Source organism: Marmota marmota, unplaced genomic scaffold (assembly GCF_001458135.2).
Source record: "Marmota marmota marmota unplaced genomic scaffold, marMar, whole genome shotgun sequence".
NCBI lineage: Eukaryota > Metazoa > Chordata > Mammalia > Rodentia > Sciuridae > Marmota > Marmota marmota.
In genome coordinates, this window is record NW_026000164.1 from 8628248 (window position 1) to 8648234 (window position 19987).

Consider the following 19987-nt stretch of genomic DNA (forward strand, 5'->3'; position numbering starts at 1 on the left):
TGAACCCATGCTACCCTTGACCGTTCAGATGCCAGAGACTGCTCTCTCTCTCTCTCTCTCTCTCTCTCTCTCTCTCTCTCTCTCTCTCATCAGGCCCTAGACCCACCCTGCACTCTTGGATACCAAGAAAAGGGTTCCTTCTTCTAGTCTCCCAAGCCCTCATCCATGGGACCCCAAACACTGACTTCCGACCTGTCTTTCCAGCCTTATTTTCCACTATTCCCATAGACCCCCTGATCCAATCAAACCCAATCGCTTTCTGTTCTTCAAATGCACCTTCTGGTTGTCTTTGCTGTTCTCACCACCTGGATTCTGGCACCAACCCCCTCCCCACATCATGTCATTCCTGACTTTCCCAGCCAGACGTACTGTCCTTCTTTTTCTTCCCTGTGGAGCTCTGCAAGTCTTTCCTTTTCAGAAATGGCATTGGTTATGCTCGCCCTTGCCTGGCGTTTGTCTTTCCTCTGCCTACCAGACACCTGCTCCTTGATAATGCTGCACGCACAGATTGCTATATACATGAAGAAATTAGCACAGCAACCTCTGATGAAGTCAATCACGCTGAATATGTATTGAATTTAAGCAGACTGGCATCTCATGGCACTCAGGTAACTTGAGGAAAGCTGGTTTTAGTTTGTTAGTTTTTGAGTTTGGTCTATGATAGGAACATTGAGGCACAAAGGCCAGTATAATAATCCTTTTTTTTTTTTTTAAACTGGGGATCAAATGCAGAGCTTAAAGATGCTAGGCAAGCACTCTACCTCTGAGCTACATCTTCAGTCCTTTTTACTTTTTATTTTGGGTCTTGCTAAATTGCCCAGGCTGGCCTCAAACTTGCCATACTCCTGCCTCGGCCTCCTGAGCTAAGGTTACTGGCATTCTAGCCTGGCTCTAGCAATTCTCTTGACATTAGATAAACAAATTGGAAACTCCAAGATTACAAACGAACCGTTATGTCATAAAAGGACCTAAGAGTTTCTAAAATTGTTCTTCAGTCTGTATTCTCTGAGTGATGTAGTGCTTTACCTACTTATTTCCCTTTTTGTCCAAATCTGTACCTCTAAGCTTCGGAGAATAACAACAAAGGCTGTCACTGAATTCTAGGGTCTAGTGTGTGGCCCACAGAGAGGCTCCCTCCATCTGTCCTTTCCTGAGGCTCCTGGACAGCTCCTCTAAACTCCTGAATAAAGGTTCCTACAAAGTTTAACCTCAGCACAGGATGGACGCGCACTTAGCAGGACTGCTGCAGGCAGGATATATTACAGGATGGATAGGGTGGGTCCTGTCCTCTTCCATGATAATTTCTGGCCTGCTCAGCTTCCTTTTTTGCCTCTCCAGCAGCAGTAATACACACACTTCCTCTGTGCCAAGAATCATTCTAATTGCTTTACGTGTCTTAGCTCACTGAATGCTCCCCCATAACCCTATCTTCATCTTCACGTTGCAGATGAGGAAGCAGAGGCACACAAGTGCCCAAGACTCCACAGTCAGCAATGGGTGGAGCCCGGCTTCTAGAACTGTGTGCTGACCAAGGTACAGCCCCTGTTTCTGTGTAAAGGGAAGAGGATGCTGCTGTAGGGTCTTGCAAAAAGCTCAGCACCAGTTAGAAACCAGACCTCTAACCGTGTATACTCTAAACAGAATATGCAGATTTGCTGGGACATTGAATGAATTCTTACCATATTGAATTATTTTCATAATTCCCATAGTTCCCTTATATTTTTTGTCAATACCAACATCTTGATATTGTCAAGGTTGTCATCTCATCTGATTTGATATGAGAAATGTGTTCAAAATATCCTGAATTTGTACCTTATCTTTCCAAAATACCTCCATAACTTGTCACATGGGAGTGGGTAGTTTCTTAAAGTTTTCCTTGGGAAAGACAAGCTAGAAATATATGATCTATCTTCTTTTTATGTCTGGCTGAACTTTATTTCCAACAATCATTAAAAAGCCATATTGATCAGCTGGGCATGGTGGTGCATGCTTGTAATGTCAGTGACTCTGAAGGCTGAGGCAGGAGGATCAGGAGTTCAAAACCAACCTCAGCAATGACAAGGCACTAAGCAACTCAGTGAAACCCTGTCTCTAAATAAAATACAAAATTGGGCTGGGGATATGCTTTAGTGGTCAAGTGCCCCTGAGTTCAATCCTCAGTATAAGAAAAAAAAAAAAGACCACATTGATCAAATTAGCTGTCTTTCATTAATTAATTAATTAATTAATTAATTTACTGTGATACTGGAATTTGAGCCCAGGGGCACTTTACTAGTGAGCCACATCCTTTTTTTTTCTTTTAAAACTTTGAGACAGGCTCTCACTAAGTTGCTGAGGCTAGCCTCAAATTTGTAATCCTCCTTCCTCAGCCTACAGGGTCATTGGGATTATAGACATGTGCTACCACATCCAGCTCTGGTTTTCACTTTTTGGTACAATAAAAGCATATGTATTTATATTATCGGATTTAGGAACTTAACAAAATACTCCTAAAATGCAGTCATAGCCCATCTGATTCCTTTTTGTGTCCCAAGGAAGGTTTCTTCTCTTGCCTCTGTGATCATCTATTTAACTTTTCCGCAAGTCATGTATCAGAAGGGCGTGTGTTTGGAGGAGTGGCAGGGGAGAAAGGGAAGGTTTCTTTTCTTTCTTCCCACCAACCCACAACCTCCTCCTCTGAGCCTGCAGTACTTCTGATATGCAGCACATACTCATTGTGGATGTCCAATAAGATGTTTATTTTAAAATAGAACCCACCATGGCTTTTTGTCAGCTACCCACTTTAAAAGCTCTGCCTCTTCAGGATTTGCAGCCAGCCTGTACTCTTCTATGCTACACGAAATAGTTGCTAATGGATTTTTTTGCTCCTCTACAACCCCTAGGGCCTGTTTTGATCAGGCTCCCAACCACTGCTCTACATTCTGTTCTCTCCTCACAAACAAGCACAGTCAGTATTGGGTTTTCTCTGGAGGACTTGGTAACTGCCTCTTTAGGAGATAGGCACCTGTCCCCACACATGATTTGTCTTCCATTTGCAGATCCCAGACTCACTGTCTGACAGTTTCAGGGCCTGATGGGTCTAGTACCATATCCACCACCAGGGCAGATTCATCCATGATAGTTTTAATGTGGTTCTTCTCCATCCTTGTGGTTAGAGCTGGATCCATGGTGCCATTTTACTTCAGTTAAGTGCCACCCTTCTGAATGGCCTTTGCCTGGTCTAGAATGTCCCTTAACTCCAGAAGATTCAAGGCTCATCTTAGTACCATGGCCCCATCTTCCCACAGAGGCTCAGAACTTTAACAATTCTGTTCCTCAGAGAATACTGTTGGGCCCATCACATGCTCCCTACTCTCCACAATTATACCTTATTCCCACCTCTCAAAATGCTTCCTGTCTAGGAAGCATTGTTTTATCCTTAACAATAACACAATGAAGAAAGTAGGAAAAAAATCATCAATACCTCCAAGGGGCAGAACAATCCACCCAAGGTTGCAGTTTCTCTTACTTACCTCTTCAGGTGACATGTTATCCACCAAATCTGTTGAATCCTAGAGAAGAAAGACATGAGTCAAGGTCTTTTTCTTCTCACACTAGCAACGGTTTCCCATGAAGCAGGAGTCATCTCTTCCTGGCCAAGGCCACAGAAACCTCCTTTCCAAGTCATCTTCCCCGCAGGCATCTCTACCCCTGTTTATGGACCATGGTTTCCCACTTCTCAAAGACAAGATCCCTTTCCCCTAGTCCCTGTGAACACATCTCCTCTCACCTGGGTTGTTTTCTTTTTTGCAGGGCGAGCTCTGCCCAGCAAGCAGCCTAGCAGGCAATGGATGATGGAGAATCTTTGACCTGAAAGGAGTGGTGCATAGAGAGAAGAAATGGCCAGGGGCTTCTGAGCGGTCCCTGATACTTTGCCACCAAAGGACTGCACTTCCCAGGTGCCTCATTTCTGTAGACACGTCTCTTCCACCTCTGCCCCTGGGGGCAGTAATAAGGAAAATTGGGCAATAAGACCTCCTCCCGCCATCACCAGTCGCATATCTCCTCATAGGAGTAGGCCTTAGGTGGTGAGCTCAGACTCAACCCAAGGCCTGAGTTAGGGGTATGCTAGGAGGTCTTCACCTGCAGGTTCGGGGGCTTCCAGTGACTGCTTGTGGCTGGGCAGGGGTCCATTGGGCTCTTCAGGGGCGGATGGAGCAGCAGGAAAGGGGGGAGGAGGAGGAGGAGGAGGCAGCTGAAAGAAATAATAAAAATTCTCAGCCTCAGAGAAGAGACCTCCCTGCCTTTCCCAGTGAGTGTCCTGGGAAATCTAACTTTTCCTCCCGGTGGCTCAGGTTCCTACATCCCTTTGAATTCCCATCGACAGTCACCTACAACCTTATCTCCTTCAGGGACTGGACTCAGAGGACTGCCTTTATTTCACCCAATCCAGAATTCTCAGTCATCCATCCACATTTGGTCTCCCATCTCCTAGTTTCCCTGCACCTGTCACGGTCCAGCCCAGCCATCGCCAAACGGTGGAGATGTCGCTAGCGACCCCTGCCGACAACTTTCTTTCCCTTCGCCCCCTCGGTCCGGCTCCCCCTGGCCCTTCCAGGCTCATCACCTCGGTTTTCCCTGAGAGGTCCTCGTCTTCATCCTCATCCACAAAGGCGAAGGACTCGGGCCGCCCCAGGGGCGCGCCGCCAGGGAGCCCCTCCCCTGCCAGCCGCGCCTTGCCGTCGTAGGGCAGCTCGGACAGCTTCCGCGCCATGTCCTGGGCAGCTCGCAGCCTCCGCTCCGGACAAAGGTGGCGCTGCAGGAGCGACTGCAGCTCTGAGCGCTCCACGGAGCCCAGCAGGATCATTGAATCTGGGGGGAACCCACGCTCAGCCTGGGGGCTGCTCCGGACTCTGCTCAGCTACCTGGCACAACTGAGCCACGGGAGCAGAAACCCAGTGTCTGCTGTTTTTTTTTTTTTTTTCCTCTCCAGCCCTCTCTTTCTAAAAACTCATTTCAAAAATCCTCCAGGGTTGACCTCACTCCATCCCTTCTATTTCACACATTTAGCACTTACAGGCCCAATTGGTATCACATCAATTGGTGCAAAAGTGTACTTATTTGGATGCTGTCCTCATATAGAATGTTTGCAAATAGAGGAGCTCAGTATTAAAATGGATCAATCAACCCTGTCCAATAGAATAATCTGTGAAAAGTCATTCAAACAGGCTATGACCTGAGCACACTTTGAAAGAAGTACAAACAATGCAAGCACGTGTCTTCTACTCTGGAAGAAGGGAAACAAGGACACTGCCTTTCACATTTGACATGTCATCACTTAAACTGGGTCCTTCTAGACATAAATAAATGCCTACTTTTTCTGGAAAGGTCAGGATATGTTTACAGAAATTCTGCTATAATAATTAACATTTCCATTAAGTTTTAAGGTCATAAAATTGTAGCAGTGTTACTGAGATAAATTGTGCTAAGTCTCAGTTATTACAGTGAAAATCCTGCACCTCATGGGCTATACCTTTACACCAAGATCCATTGCTTTATAGCATAATAGAACCTGCCTTAGTTTAGAGAAAATGTCTAAATTGAGAAATTTGGATATTCTGATTATTTGAAATCAGAACTAACAATCTTAATGGCTCCAAATAGCTCCACCTGATGTTTCTCTATTGCATAATTTAAACACTCACTAGAGAAGTATTTATTGAATATCTAGTAAATATTTAGGACAAGGCATGCTGGAAAGTCAGAAGCTATAGCTTGTCTTCCTCATTATTCCTTAAAGGTAGACACTATTCTACCTTTAAGGAATAGTGAGGAAGACAAAACATAAATATATAAACCACAATGAAATAATACAAAGTAGGATGAGCTACCAAATCTGGGCAAGAGGTATGGTGAGGGAAGAGATATGTGAAGTCACTGTTTACTAAAACCATTCATTCCTCCCTAGGGAACAGTTTCATCTCTTCCTTAAGTTGAACATTAAAGAACAGGTGTGATTTAGTTAAGTAGTAAAAGGCTATGATTCTCATTATTCATGTATTTCCTATTTGTGAATTCACCTACTCCCTAAAGTACATTTGTAACCCCATATCAATATTAGAGGTGCTTTTGCTGTAATTCACAGACACATACAGAGGAACAAAATATTTAAGTTTCCCAATGCTCATGTCCCCATCTGGGGTTGAACAAAATAGGGCTTAGCTTTCTCCTTTCAGCTTGAGTATTGTAAATAAGGATTCTTTTTTGCAAGCTTCTTAAAGCCATGATTTTTGCATCTTCAAGCTTTGTATTGGTGATTTTGCTGCTTAAAATGGCCCCCAAACATAATACCATGGTGCTGAAGTGCTGTCTAGTGTTCCTAAGCATAAGGAGGCTGGGATATGCCGTACGGAGAAAGTATGTGTATTAGGGTAAGCTTCGTTCGGGAATGATTACAGTGCTGTTGCCACAAGTTAAATGTTAATAAATAACAAATATCTATTAAATAATGCATCCTTAAACAGGAACACATATAATATAAGTTTATATGCTGATTAGTTGACAAAATACTGACCAGAGTCTCCAAGGAACCTATTGCCATGTTTCCCCTAAGGGCAATTGTTCAGTATAGTGCTCACTAATTCTGGGCTCATGGTGACTTTATAGAACAGAAGTGCCTCCAACAATAAGAATCGACTGTATTTATTTAACTGGATTTTTGACCACTTCCTCATTGACCTTTTCCTCTAGGAAGATCAAGATCCCTATGAGTCCAGGCTGGGCCTTCCACAGCAGGAGGGTGGCTGTGTAGGCAAGCCTGCTCAACAGAGCCACCTCTGCCTCTGTACAACCCCAGTTTAGGTCACCAGCTCAGAAGTCTGCTTCTTTCCTTCCCACTAACCTTTTGAATCCACCAGTGGTAAAGTCTTGACTGTGGTTGTCTGGAGCAGGTATCGCAATTCCCCGTATGTGCAAGAAGCGGAAACAAACTTCACATCACGTACCATGATGTCTTCAACGAAGATTGTAAATTTGCTATGGAGGGAGAAAGCAGGGTGGGTTGGCCCCCACACACATGCCTATGCCCTTGCTGTCCCTTCCATTCCTCCCTTGAGGTTTGCCATGCACTAGTCACTCACAGTATTTATTAGTACATGGAAACACAAATATAATTAAAAACAGTGCTTCCCAACATTGACCCTGATCTCCATCTCAACCTCAGAGCCCCCTCTCCCTCATCAACTCTGTGCTAATTCCAGGTAGTGTCCCTGACCTGAGCTGGTTCCAACCAAGGTCAGGCAAGTAGGGTAGCTTCTTGACCTGGATGATGCTGTCATAGAGGGAGGGCTGCAGGCTCTGAGCCACCATGTTGGCCAAGATAACAGCTACCATCATGGGTAGGATGTGAGCAATTTGACCAGTTAACTCAAAGCAAATCACAGCTGTGGAAACTGTGTGGGACACGGCACCCGTCAGCGCTGCTGCTCCTAGAATGACATGGGAAAGGATCAGTAGGTTAAGGCAGCCATGGTTGGCAAGGACACTTGGGGATGTGATGCGAATTATACAGAATGAGAGACGGGACCTTGGCGGTGCCAACATTCCTGAGATAACAATTTGTCAAGTGTAGAGCTAGAATGCAGACCTGTTAGAAATCCATCCTTTAGACCTTGTTGTGTAATCTTCAGTAAGTCACAAAATCTTTTTGTGTGCCAAGATTTTAATTTACAAGATGAAGGTAGTAATGTTCAATCTATTCTTTGTTTTTGAAAGTTTGAATCTTTTTTTTTTTTTTTTTTTGGTACTGAGGATTGAACTCAAGGGCACTCAACCAGGGCTACATCCCCAGCCCAAGCCCAATTTTGTACTTTATTTGGGGACAGGGTCTCACTGAGTTGCTCAGCAACTCACTTGCTGAAGTTGGCTTTGAACTCATGATCCTTCTGTCTCAGCCTTTTGAGCCACTTGGATTACAGGTGTGTGCCATCATGTCCTGTGAAAGTTTGGATAATTTTTAACTGAGCACTTTATTTTTCAATTTTATATATGTATGTATGTATGTATGTATGTATGTATCTATCTATCTATCTATCATACCTGAGGTGTTTTGCCACTGAGCTATATTTCCAGCCCTTTTTAAATTTTGAACTAATTTTTTATCCTCTAGAGTTGCTGATATGATAGGCGTATGCCACTGCACCCAGATCCATAATTGGTTTTTAAAATACTATGTTAAGCTGGGTGCTGTGGCATATGCCTATACTCCCAGAAACTCTGGAGGCTGATGCAGAAGGATCACAAGTTCAAAACTAGTCTCATATCTTAGCAAGTCCATATCTCAAAATAAAATAAAAAGGGCTGGGGTGTGGCTGGGTGGTAGAGTGTTCCTGGGTTCAATCCCCAGTACCAGAAAAAAATTTCTGTAATAAAATCATGATGGTATTTTACCATGGGCCTTGATGCCAACAATTAATGAAAACCCAAGAATCGTTCTATGGACTTGGAGCAATGAGACCTGATCAGATCCTGATTCTATGCCTCAACTGTATGAACAGAGATTAATTTCTCTGTAATCCCATGCTCTCACCTGTATAGTGAAAGCATCCTTAAATGATTTCTAAAGCTGTTGCCGATTCAAAAATGTTATGATTCTATGAATCTATCTTGCTTAATTTTTTAAGTTGTTTTCTCCTCAATCCAAATAGTCCCTCCTGCACTGACTACATTTTTTACTTAAATATAAATATTAGATAGCCTAAGGTAAAACGTTGGGATGGTATATGTGAAAATGGAACAAGAAAAAGTCACAGAGGGAAATATTGGGAGGAATGACACTACTGGGGTGATGCATCCAACATACTTCAGAACATTGTCTATCACAGGACACATAAACTGGGAAATGTCCACCAGGGAGGATGGGGAGGGATACCTGAGAGGCACGAAGATAAAGGATAAGAATAGTTGACTCTAAGGGATGAGTGGGTAAAGAAAATGTGGTGTATGTACACAATGGAGTTTTATTCAGCCATAAATAAAAAATGAAATTATGTCATTTGCAGGAAAATGGAGGAATTAGAGACCATTATGTTAAGCGAAATAAGCCAGACTCAGAAGGTCAAGGGTCATGTGTTTTTCTCTCATGTGGAAACTAGAGAGGAAAAAGGAACAGAAAGGTGGAGGAGGGAATCTCACAAAAAATGAAGGGAAATCAGTAAAATAGAGGAAAAGGACCAGGGGGAGGGAGAAGGGAAGAGAAAAAGGAAATATGGGGAAGGATATTGGCCAAATTATATTGTGCGAATGTGTGACTACGTAATAACAAGTCCCACCATGGTGTATAACTAGAATGTACCAATAAACAGTATGGGAAAAAAAAGAATCCTTGACTCTGAGTGACAAAAGGAAGACATTATAATGAGACTGGGAGCAAGATACTACATGAGCCACAAAGCTGGTTGGTGCTTCTGGATTTGGATGAAGAGGGGAGGGTGGGAAAATGCATGATGATCCTGGGGATTATATCAGTCACTTTGATGGCTCCATCCCAGAAGTCACTTCAGAGTAAAGGAACTAAGGCTCAGGCAGCTTTCTCCATGGCTGTCCAGGTAACAAGTAGCAGGGAGAACCTAGAGCTCATGTCTCTCAGCTGCCGCTCCTGTGTCCTTAGTCCTTATTAACATTAGCCCCTTTCAGATGGAGTTTACCTGAGCCAGTCACCTGCTTTATTGGTTCCATGATTCTTAGGAAGGAAAGGAAAAAACCCTCACTGAATATGCAGACAGGATCCAAGATGTTTCACATTTAGTCCCCATTATCCCTCATCCACATGAGGAAACTAAGGCCTGCAGAAGTATAATAGGAGCTGGTGTCAGAGCCAAGGGTTGGTTATTTGCACAGAAGTTGAATTAGATGGCCTCAAATTGAAACCATATTGTGTACACTGCAATGAAGATGTATTCGGAGAGTTTGATTGTGGGAGTTTGGGGTACCCAATGTTTGTTACCAGAGGATGGGAAGTTTCTCACCAATAACTGCATAGCCCCCAGGAAGAATCTTGTAGATGATGTCATCAAATAAGATACCTTCAGGGAACAGCATGGCCATTATCTCTCCTACCAATCTTCCAAATGCAGCTCCTAGTGGGAAGATAAAAGAAGGAACGTGCTGTGAAATCCAAGTTCTTTATTCTCCCTGTTTTCAGGATAATCTCTCATGAGTGTTAAGGGCAAATACAAACTTCCAGCATCTCAGGTTCTTTCTTGATTCTCAGAACCCTAGATTGCAGCTACCGGTTTGATGCCATCAGAACTTACCTAGCACAAACACAGGCATGAAGCCTCCACAAGGTATGGGCATAGTGGTGGCCACGATGGACATCCAAAACTAGGGTAACAAAGAAGTATTAGAATCCCCTCTCAACTCTGCCCAACACACACATTCACACACACACTCTCACTTCTTGTGGTCCTTCCGACCTCAAGAGTCATCACAGAAATCCAGGGATAGCTAATCCTCTGGAAGCCATCTTGCCTGCCATCTTTTCTACAAAACCAAAAACTTGGTACTTTTGGGATGAGAGATCACAAAAGACAACAGGATAAGAAAGTTCCTGCAGAGGGCTAAACTAAATCCCTCCTACTTTGAATGACTGTTTCCCTTTTGACAATCTGTAATCAGGAATAGAGCCCCAGAGGACCCCCCTTTCAAGCCCCAAAGACCCTGAGCCCACTGTACGCACTTAACCCAGACAGTTCACCTCTAGAGCAGCCTGAAACTCTTAAAGCTAGATTTATTTTCCTGGTCAGGTAATATTTCTGAAAAGGAGCCCCAGCTCTAACTGGTAAGCACTTAAGTCCTAGTGACTTATTGCGTAATGAATTTAGCTTCCATGTGTCTTTACAAAGCCCCCCATATGGCGAACCTCACAGAGAAACCTGAAAGGAAGACTGTTTGGCCTGAGCTATTTGCTTTGAAAAATTAGATCTGGGGACGGGGATGTTTTTCAGTGATGGAAAATGTGCTTAGCATATGTGAGGTCTTGGCTTTGTCCCCCACCACGCACACACAAAAAAATCAACCTGTCCTGAATGTTCTGAAAGGATGAAGCAAGAGCCCAATTAGGCAGCCAATACAATAGAAAAGATCTCCAAGGTCAACTTCATAAGGTAGTATTCCAAAAGAAATTGGGACAATTTTAGCTAAAGCAGTATGCACATTCTAAGGCAAAGAATATAAATGAACTGAGAAACAGAATGAAAAGAAAATAGTGGTTGAACATTTGGAATATCTGCAGAAGAAATAAAGGCATGAGACTAATATAATAACTCAGCAACAGGTTTATAATTGCTTCCAAAATAAGTAAGCCAATTCTAGATAAGGATCTCAAACTAATTTGGTGCAAGATGGTAACAGCTAAAGGTCAAAGCAAACTGCCATGATTAAAGGATTCACATTTTTTAAATTGCTCCAACTGCACTGCAAACTAATGAGAAATAAAATTTTTAAACTTCTGGACCTTAGAAAGACTTCCCATCAGTCAAGGCTGAATTGAAGAGACAGTAAGGAAGACTCTGAAGAAGCATAATCCCAGAAGCTCTGAGATGATGCTTAAAAAAGTGTGTTTTGTGAGATGAGACAAAACATACACTTTTTTAAAAAATATTTTTTAGTTGTTGATGAACCTTTATTTTACTCATTTATTTACATGCAGTGCTGAGAATTGAACCCAGTGCCTCACACATGTGAGGCAAGCACTCTACCACTGAGCCATGACCCCAGCCCCAAACACACTTTTTCATGGCAGAATATGTCTATTTAAAACAGTTGAGAACCATAAAGCTAATTGCGCAAAATGAAGAAAATATACACTGAAAATTCCTTTGGGGTAGAGAATGCATCTTGTGATTGCCTTCTCTCACTGGCACAGTGCTCTGTGAAAATTGGCAGGATGGAGGTAGGAAGGAAGGAAAGATGATAGGCTGGTCAAACAGTGTTCATATAAAGCAGAAAAACTATTGGAGCTGAGTCACTAAAATACCTAACAGAGTGATGCTCATCCAGGGGCATTATTTAAAATGCAATGACAAGACCCCACTGGAGGCCATGCATCAGACTATCTGGAGACAAGATTCTAGGTAATTGTAGCTTAAGCTTCTTAAATTATTATGACATTTAATAGTTTGAGACCTCTTGAATTATCATGAACATCTTTTTGGAATAAGTACAACAACACCACAGGGATTTTGAAGGCTCAGGTTAAGCCCAAAGCTCCAGTAATACCGATAATCAATGACCGATATGTCTGATTTCAGAGGATGAACTAGATTATCCTCCAAGATAAGCGTAAGAATACGTTCAGGATTGGGGGTGGGGGCAGGACTCTGAAGTTATCAACCTCCATAGCACAAAGAATGACATGAGATTAGCAAGACTTTTTTTAGCTATTGACACATGAAAGAAAAGATCCAGAACTGATGTGGAACACAACTCCCAAGACTTTAATCACCAATTACAGAGAACTAGGAAACTAGAGACTTATTACCGCAGATGCCACTGCATATAGACTCTTCGTGAGACAGAGTGATATATGATCAGGCAGAAAGAATTCTACAGAGAACATAATGTTCTCAGGCTACGCTGCAAACATATTGATAATAGGTAGTAAAGTTAGACTTATTTAAAAGGAAATCGAGAAGCTGGAATCACATTCATAATCATTTGACATATAACACGATGATACTTTCCATGGTTCAAGATGGAGAAAGGTAAAAATTCCCTTCCTCAAAATTATGAAAGAGTTGAACTAAGAACCCCACTTGTTTGTATGACACTGCCAGAAGTCCACAGGCACTAAATTTTAAATCCAACTGTGGAAAAGCAGTTTTATTCACTGCTATGTTTTGCATATGGTGTGAGTGCCCCAAGGTTTCATGGTTTGAAATTTAATTCCCATTGTGTGGTATTAGGAGGGTGGCAACATGACTATGGTGTTTAGAGGTAGGGCCTTTTAGAACTGGTTAGGATGAGATAAAGTCATCTAGGTGGAGTCCTCATGATTAATTCCTGGTGGCTTCATAAGACGACAGAGGGAAAACAAGAGACTGAACACTGAGATACATATGTGCTCCCTTTTGCCACAAAGCGGTCATCACCCAGTGAAGTCCCTATTCTTCGGTTGTCCCGAACTGGGGGCCTGAAATAATCTCTTTTCATTACAAAGTAGACTTCCTAGGTATTTCTTTACAGCAATGAAGAACAGACTAATATGATAATTTTTACATTTTAAATTGGCTATGTTTGCTATTTCTCAAACTTTGGAAAAAAGAAGGGCATGGTTGTGAGTCCAATGATTAGGCAGTGAAATGCTGGGAAACATCACGGATTTGTAGCAAGGAGTGCTTTTATGTTTATAAATAGTATAGAATATTATGAGCTTGCTGCAAACTGTTGGACTTGAAATGTAGCCCAGGAAGTATGTGCTACTTTTTCTGATACATTTATGATGTAAATATTATCAATAATATTGTGAGAAATTAATTACAGCAATATACAATTGAGGTCTTCTATAGCATCCAAATTGCTTTCTCAAAATAAGTTTTAATCTGTGAAGAGCAATCCAGATACATAACTAGAAATCTGGGGAGGTGGGAGGTGAAGGGAAAATGTTGAAAAATATACAGTATATTGTTTCTATAAAACTTTTCAAAATCTTGACACTTTAACAGTGTATGTAACTCCAAAGTTACAAAGTAACTCAATTTAGAGAGATATCAGAAAAATACAATTATCATCACTGGACAATAAATCTGAAATATCATCCAAACTGCAATCCACCTACTGCAGATGGACTTGTAGACTCAATGACCAACATGGGGGGGTGGGGGTTGGATTTATAATTAGAGAAAACAAACTCTGTAATGAAAGTCTAGAAATCAAATACCTAACAAGATGCTGACAACTTCTTTATAACAAAATTCTTAAATATTTTGAAGAAATAAAGAAGAATTAAATTAATAAAGTGTGCAAAATATGGAAGTGAACATTTCAAGTGAACTGGGGGAGAACACACACAAATACTGCCTCAAGAAACCTGTAGCGGATCTTGAGAGTATGAGTTACAGAGTGGAAAGACCTGGTGTGTGAAATACTTGATACTCGTACTTATAATAAGATCATTGAAAAGCACATTAAAGGAGCAGAAAATAAAACAAGAAAGGATCTTTGAAAATAAGTTTTTTCAACTGCAAGCATAAGATTAGCCAAAGATCAATGATCAAATATTACATGGTGGCACATAGCAAGTGTTTAGTAACATTTTTTGAATAAATAAACCTACTGTATTGTAATAACAATATAAATATAACTTAGTGACTTGTGTCCTGGGCAAATATATATTCATAAAATGTTTTAATGAACAAGTTAATAGAAAGGTATTCAAAAACATGAAAGTTCTATGTAGGCAGACATACATATGAGAACACTAATATAGAGAGAAAAATGTTGGGTTATTTAAGCAAGACACAGTGTTAGTAGAAGGATAATCATAGAAAAAGGAAAAGAGGCAATCAGCAGTTGTCTAGATGGCACACCAGGGCTGGAAATTAAAAATGTCTTTGTACAGGGTAATAATTGAGTAGGCTATATATATGTAACCTTTGATGGGCAAGTATGAAAAAGAATGGATATAAAAAAGATCCTAATTGAAGTTAGGAAAAAATGGTTTGAGTTGAAAGATCCTAATAACTTAGCTACCTAAATGAAGAATAATAACATTTATAACAATTATTTATAGTCAGTATTAAAATTAATTTAAATATTTTATCTCTTTTGAAATTCTAGAAAAACGATTACCCATAATCTGGGGAGAAAATCTACGTGCAAATCACCTGAAAAATGAATTGTCAGGGGCTGGGGTTGTGGCTCAGTAGTAGAGTGCTTGCCTAGTAAGTGTGAGGCACTGGATTCAATCCTTAGCACCACATAAAAATAAATAGAGGTATTGTGTCCATCCACAGTTAAAAAATATTTTAAAAAAGAATTATCAGTTACATGGAGAATGAAGTACTAATTATCTAACATGTGGGAGGAATTTGGTTAATTAATGCAAGGTTTCTACACAGCCATCTATATTGCTAAACTCTGTTTACTTGGCTTCTCAGATGCCTTAATAAGAGAACAAGTGGAACCTCTGGAAGGGTGATTATAATTATGTCAAACATCGCGAAATTGATATGAACGGAGCAATTAGCCCAGATCTGGGTTCACTTCTGCAGCTTCTATGATTTCTTCTGTAAGTTCTGAGAAAGACCAGAGAATTTCTGCCCCCTCTTACCCCATGCAAACCCTGGCTACCTAGATTGAAGACACGTTTACGAGGTCTGCAGTCGGGGAGCAGTACCTTCATGATGAAGAAGAGAAAAATGATGATGACCACGTTGACTTGGGGGTGAATCCACACAGCTGATCGGCCCAGACTTTCAGGGTCACCTATGTGTTTTACCCACGTATTGTTGTCAAACAAGGTACTGATGGCTTCGCGAGGCATCAGCTGAGGGGAAGAAGCAGAGCAAGCAGGTTCTCCAGGGAGAGACTGTATTTCCTTTTTTACATGGAGAATGAAGAACTCTTTCCCCAGCCTGTCTGTTCAAGGATCCCTTTTTCCCTTTTCCCAGGAGGGTCCACCCATGGGCAAAACTATTTAAGCTTCACAGCCTGAGCTGTCTCCTCCCTTCCTGATTGAGGGACCTAGTCCCTGTGCAGCGACCTGACCTCCAACCCCAAACCCCCAGTCTCCCTAGGGCTGACCTCTCCAGCCATGAATTGACCCATTCCTGGTGGAAAGGTGAGCGAGGCGATGACAAAAGTGACAATTCCAGGATACAGCAGGCGGCTGAAAGAGAAACAGAGTTAACCCTCCCCCCAGCCTAGCCACCCATGGTGAATACCACAAGAACTTTGGCAAGCTCAAGTTTCCTGCAGTCCACTCTAGTCTCTCAGGTCTTTCAACAAAGAGCATTCTCTTTGCCAAAAAAAGTAATCATTATAGAGGAGCCCACACAACTTGCCCTTCCCGCAGTATTCCTGCTCCTACACGCCACCTAGAGGCGTTTATTGCCTTCTACAAAGAGAAAGGGAGGAACTTGAGAAATCAGAACATTTAATGGGTAGGGCAAGGGAAGGGCAGTGACTCACTGCTTAGCAAGAAACTGGCTGAGGGCCTTGTTCTTTCGGACACCAAGCATGACTTGGCGGTGCAGATAGACAAATACGGCTCCCAGGAACCCACAGCAAATCCTGAGGGCGTAAGTTATCGGGTTGGAACCTCACAGGCGTGAAACCCTCATCCCTCCAACCCAGCCACTGCAGGGAAACAAACCCCAGACTCCCTCCTTCCCTTCCACCCACCTCTCCGCACAAGCCACACTTCCCCTCGCCCACCGCACCTCCGGGCCTGGTCCCTTCCAATCCATAGCTTCACCCCACACCCTGCTCACCACACCTAGAGCAGTTGGCCCCACTGACCCGATGACAGCAAAGGCTGGGAGCTCCTTCAGGTCAAAGGGGAAGTCCATTCGGAAGTTGGTTCTGAACAGAGCAGTGATGGTGACTGCAGGATGAGAAGGCAGGGTTCCAGTGGGGGTTCCACCGCCAGCCAGATGGGGGGTGGGCCATCAGGGTTCCTGCCCCTTTGCCCCCAGGCCTGATTTCTCCCTATCTTTGTGATTTCCATTTTTCTATACACAATCACTCCATAGTTGTACTCCCTACCCCATGACCTAGGTCCTTGTTCTATAACCTTGGGCCTGCTTCTAAATTATGCCACCCACTCCTTTCCTAAATTGCCCCCCATGTCCTTTCACCAGCAGCCTTAGGTCCCAAGGCCTCCACCCAGGGCCTCGCTGTTACCAGCATCCTTGTTCCACACTGCCAGCACACGGAACACAAAGGCGCTGAATGTGGCTGCAAAGAATCCTCGCCAGTAGTTCCGAACAGCAAAGTAGGTAGAGGTGACCTCGATGCTGAATAGCACTCCTATGGGGACAGGGAAGCGGGGTCAGCAAACACTGCCCCACTGTCCCACTGCCCCACTGCTCAGACATGGGGAGTTTTTGCTGAAACTTAAATCTAAATCTGGGACAGGCCAGTGTAGAAAGAAATGATCTCTTGGTGTTGCAGTTTGCACACCACAGGCCTGCCCAGGCTGGAGGAAGAGGTGGGAAATGGATGTGCCCTCTACCCCCAAACCATAAGGCTCAAGTGGCTGTGTCCTCCCACCCCTTAGTATGTAGGTTTGAGTAGTATGTAGTTCACAACTATTGAATATCAATAGATGTTTAAAGGCAGTTGAAAACACTCTGTAGGAAGGTTAAAAGGAGGAAGCTTCTAGGGCAGGTACTCAGCAGAATTGCCAGGCAGAGCTCAGAATTCACTGGGACTCTCTTGACACTGCCTACCTCCAGGGGCTGGAGTTTGGAGAAGTAAGAAAGCAGCAGGGTATTTACACAAGCTGACAATTCCCAGAAAAGAAAGAGGACTCATGCAAATTAAAACAAACAAACAAAAATTAACATAGAAATCCTGACTGAAAGGGACCAAAGCAAGGGGGGTAACCAAGGCTGGAAGAAGATTAAAAACAATCATACTTAAGAAAGGGTTGTAGTCCAACTAGTAGTCCTCATTAGTACTATTTCTGAGAGTAATCACTGGAGTAGTAAATGAGGAGGGGGATCTATAGAATAAGAGTAAGGGGCGTGGAGACTAAGGAAGGAATTCTAATGAGTTTACAAAAACAGCTTTCAAGAGATTCAAAAGAGATAAACCTTTAAACATATTAAGAGTAAGTGGGTTGGACTTAGTAATACTCTGTCTCAAGATAAAAAAATAAAAAGGAGCTCAGTGGAAGAGCAACTCCAGGTACAAACCCTAATATGAAAATAAATAAATAAGGGTGTTTTTTCTTTAAAAGTGGTGGACTTTAATTAGATGCAAAGTAAAACTTGATAACAAAATTAATTAAAACATGGCTAAGTCTCATCTTTAGCAAAAAATGAGGAAGGAGACCCAGCATATAGTAAGATGAATGGAGATGAGGTTCCATTGAACATGGCAAGATTTATCCCTTTTCTTCCCACAATGGATGGTTGGTTGTTGGTGTGCCTACAACCCACAACCTGCCTTCCCCTTTGGACAGTATCACAGATGTTAGGAATTTTTTTCTCCCTGTTCCTTATCTATAAGTCATATCTCTCAGATCCCACAAGGGCCTCTGCCTCCTCTTCTGCAGGGGACAGTCAACTGGTTACACTGAGTTAAGTGTGCCCAGGGAATGGAGTCCTACGGTGAGCCCCAATGTCACCTCCTCTGGGTAACCACGCCAGCTAGATCTTTTCTTCAGGTAAAAACTACCCATTCTCATCTTACTCTCTCCGAATTTGGATTATTATAGTTCTAGTTATTTGTTCAGATTTATGAAATCAATTTAGTATCTGGCACAAATCAGAGAGGAGTAAGAAAGGGTAAGATGAGGAAGGAAGAGAACAGAACGGAGTGAGTGGTCTCTCAGCAGGCGGCACCAGCCCAAGGGGACCTGGGGCAGCTTTGCTGGCCACTCCTGCTGTCTTGCTCTTCAAATCCCATCAGGGGACGCAGATGCCTTTTGCCTAAGAGGAGGCATCCCCACAGTGGGGATCAGGTGGAGCAGGGCTCCCTCCTTTCCTCTGTCAGTAACAAAAGCAAAATCAGCTTTGAGTGGCCTCAGTGAAACTTTCCAACTTATTAATATTTTACAACAATTTTTTGAAATCCTGGGCTAGGTTTTCTTTCCTACAGTGTGGATCTGGGACACTTTCCCTAGCAGTCTATCACTGTATGCTCAAGAATGAGAGCTTATTTTAACATTAGCCTGAGCCAAACACAAAATGTGCTTTTAAAAGGAAACAAAGCTTTAAAGAAACAAACTGTTCACCTCTTGGGTCTGGGACACTGCTCTCTTCTACTCTGAATCTTCCTCTATTTTTCTGTGGGTTTCTATGACTCTATCCAACTCAGGGTGTTGTCCTTGGTCTCCCTCTCTTGCTCTCAATTTCACTTTGCCTGCAGTGCCAGCTACACCTACATACCAAGATTAGCAAACCTGTTTTTGGCCCAGTTCCTGGGTTTTGGACTTACCTAGCTAGCTGTCTACTTGGAATTGCTTGGATATGCCACAGGAATGTCAAGTTCAACATACTCAAAGTGATCTTTATCAGCTCCCCAGCTGTTTCACTTCCCATGTCCTCCTCCTTGGTTACTAATACCATTGTTTTGCTGCCTTTGCTGGAAATCTTGGTGTCAGCCTAGGCCCCTCCTTCTCACCTATCTCTCCAAACCTCACATAAAAGAAATCACCAGGTCACACCCATTTTTCTTTCTACCACTCATATGTATCAACCTCTTCTCAATCTCTTCTACATCTGCCCACTTCAGTCTTTTGTCATCTAGCATTGGGACTATGACAATGGTCTTCTTGTTAATCTTAGATTAATCCTGTTAATCCACAGGCCAATTCTATCCTGCACGCATGTGCCAAAGGGATTGGACAGATATGCAAAGCTGGTCATGTCTCTTCCTTCCTCGAAATCCTTCCATGGCTTCAGAGCACTTCCCAAAGTCAGGTCTGTGTGATACAAGTCCCCCAAGACAGTGGCTGCCAAAAGGATTCTGTGGGAATGTTTCCAGCCACATTTGGGGCATTCACCATGCAAGTCAGCATCTCAGCTGTTCTAACAACCCTTCCAGTTTTTTTAAAGAAAAAAACTACATGTTTAACCAAGCATTTTCCAACGGATTTGGTCTTGAAGCCATTTTTTACCTGTTATATCTATTAACACCATGAAGAACTGTGTTCTGTAAAGTAAATTTGGGCCAATCCCAGTTTAGAGAATAAAACCTACCTTCCTGTGCATGGCCCGTGAAGACCTTCATGGTTCTGCCCATTTACCTTTCCAGACTCATTTCCTATTTTCCTTTT

The 19987-nt window shown here is 42.6% G+C and overlaps 1 protein-coding gene across 1 annotated transcript in view; it reads right to left on the minus strand.

Moving 5' to 3' along the window:
• Clcn1 (chloride voltage-gated channel 1) overlaps window positions 1–19987 on the minus strand; it is a 30776-nt gene that overhangs the window by 1559 nt on the left and 9230 nt on the right. The window contains exons 8-20 of the mRNA XM_015493741.2: window positions 16885–17010; window positions 16501–16585; window positions 16171–16272; window positions 15784–15868; window positions 15377–15526; window positions 10293–10362; window positions 10005–10115; window positions 7253–7466; window positions 6881–7014; window positions 4607–4851; window positions 4123–4234; window positions 3770–3849; window positions 3513–3551 (exon numbers count right to left, since the gene is read on the minus strand). Of these exons, the coding sequence (XP_015349227.1) occupies window positions 3513–3551; window positions 3770–3849; window positions 4123–4234; window positions 4607–4851; window positions 6881–7014; window positions 7253–7466; window positions 10005–10115; window positions 10293–10362; window positions 15377–15526; window positions 15784–15868; window positions 16171–16272; window positions 16501–16585; window positions 16885–17010 (1553 nt within the window). The remainder of the gene's footprint in view (window positions 1–3512; window positions 3552–3769; window positions 3850–4122; window positions 4235–4606; window positions 4852–6880; window positions 7015–7252; window positions 7467–10004; window positions 10116–10292; window positions 10363–15376; window positions 15527–15783; window positions 15869–16170; window positions 16273–16500; window positions 16586–16884; window positions 17011–19987) is intronic.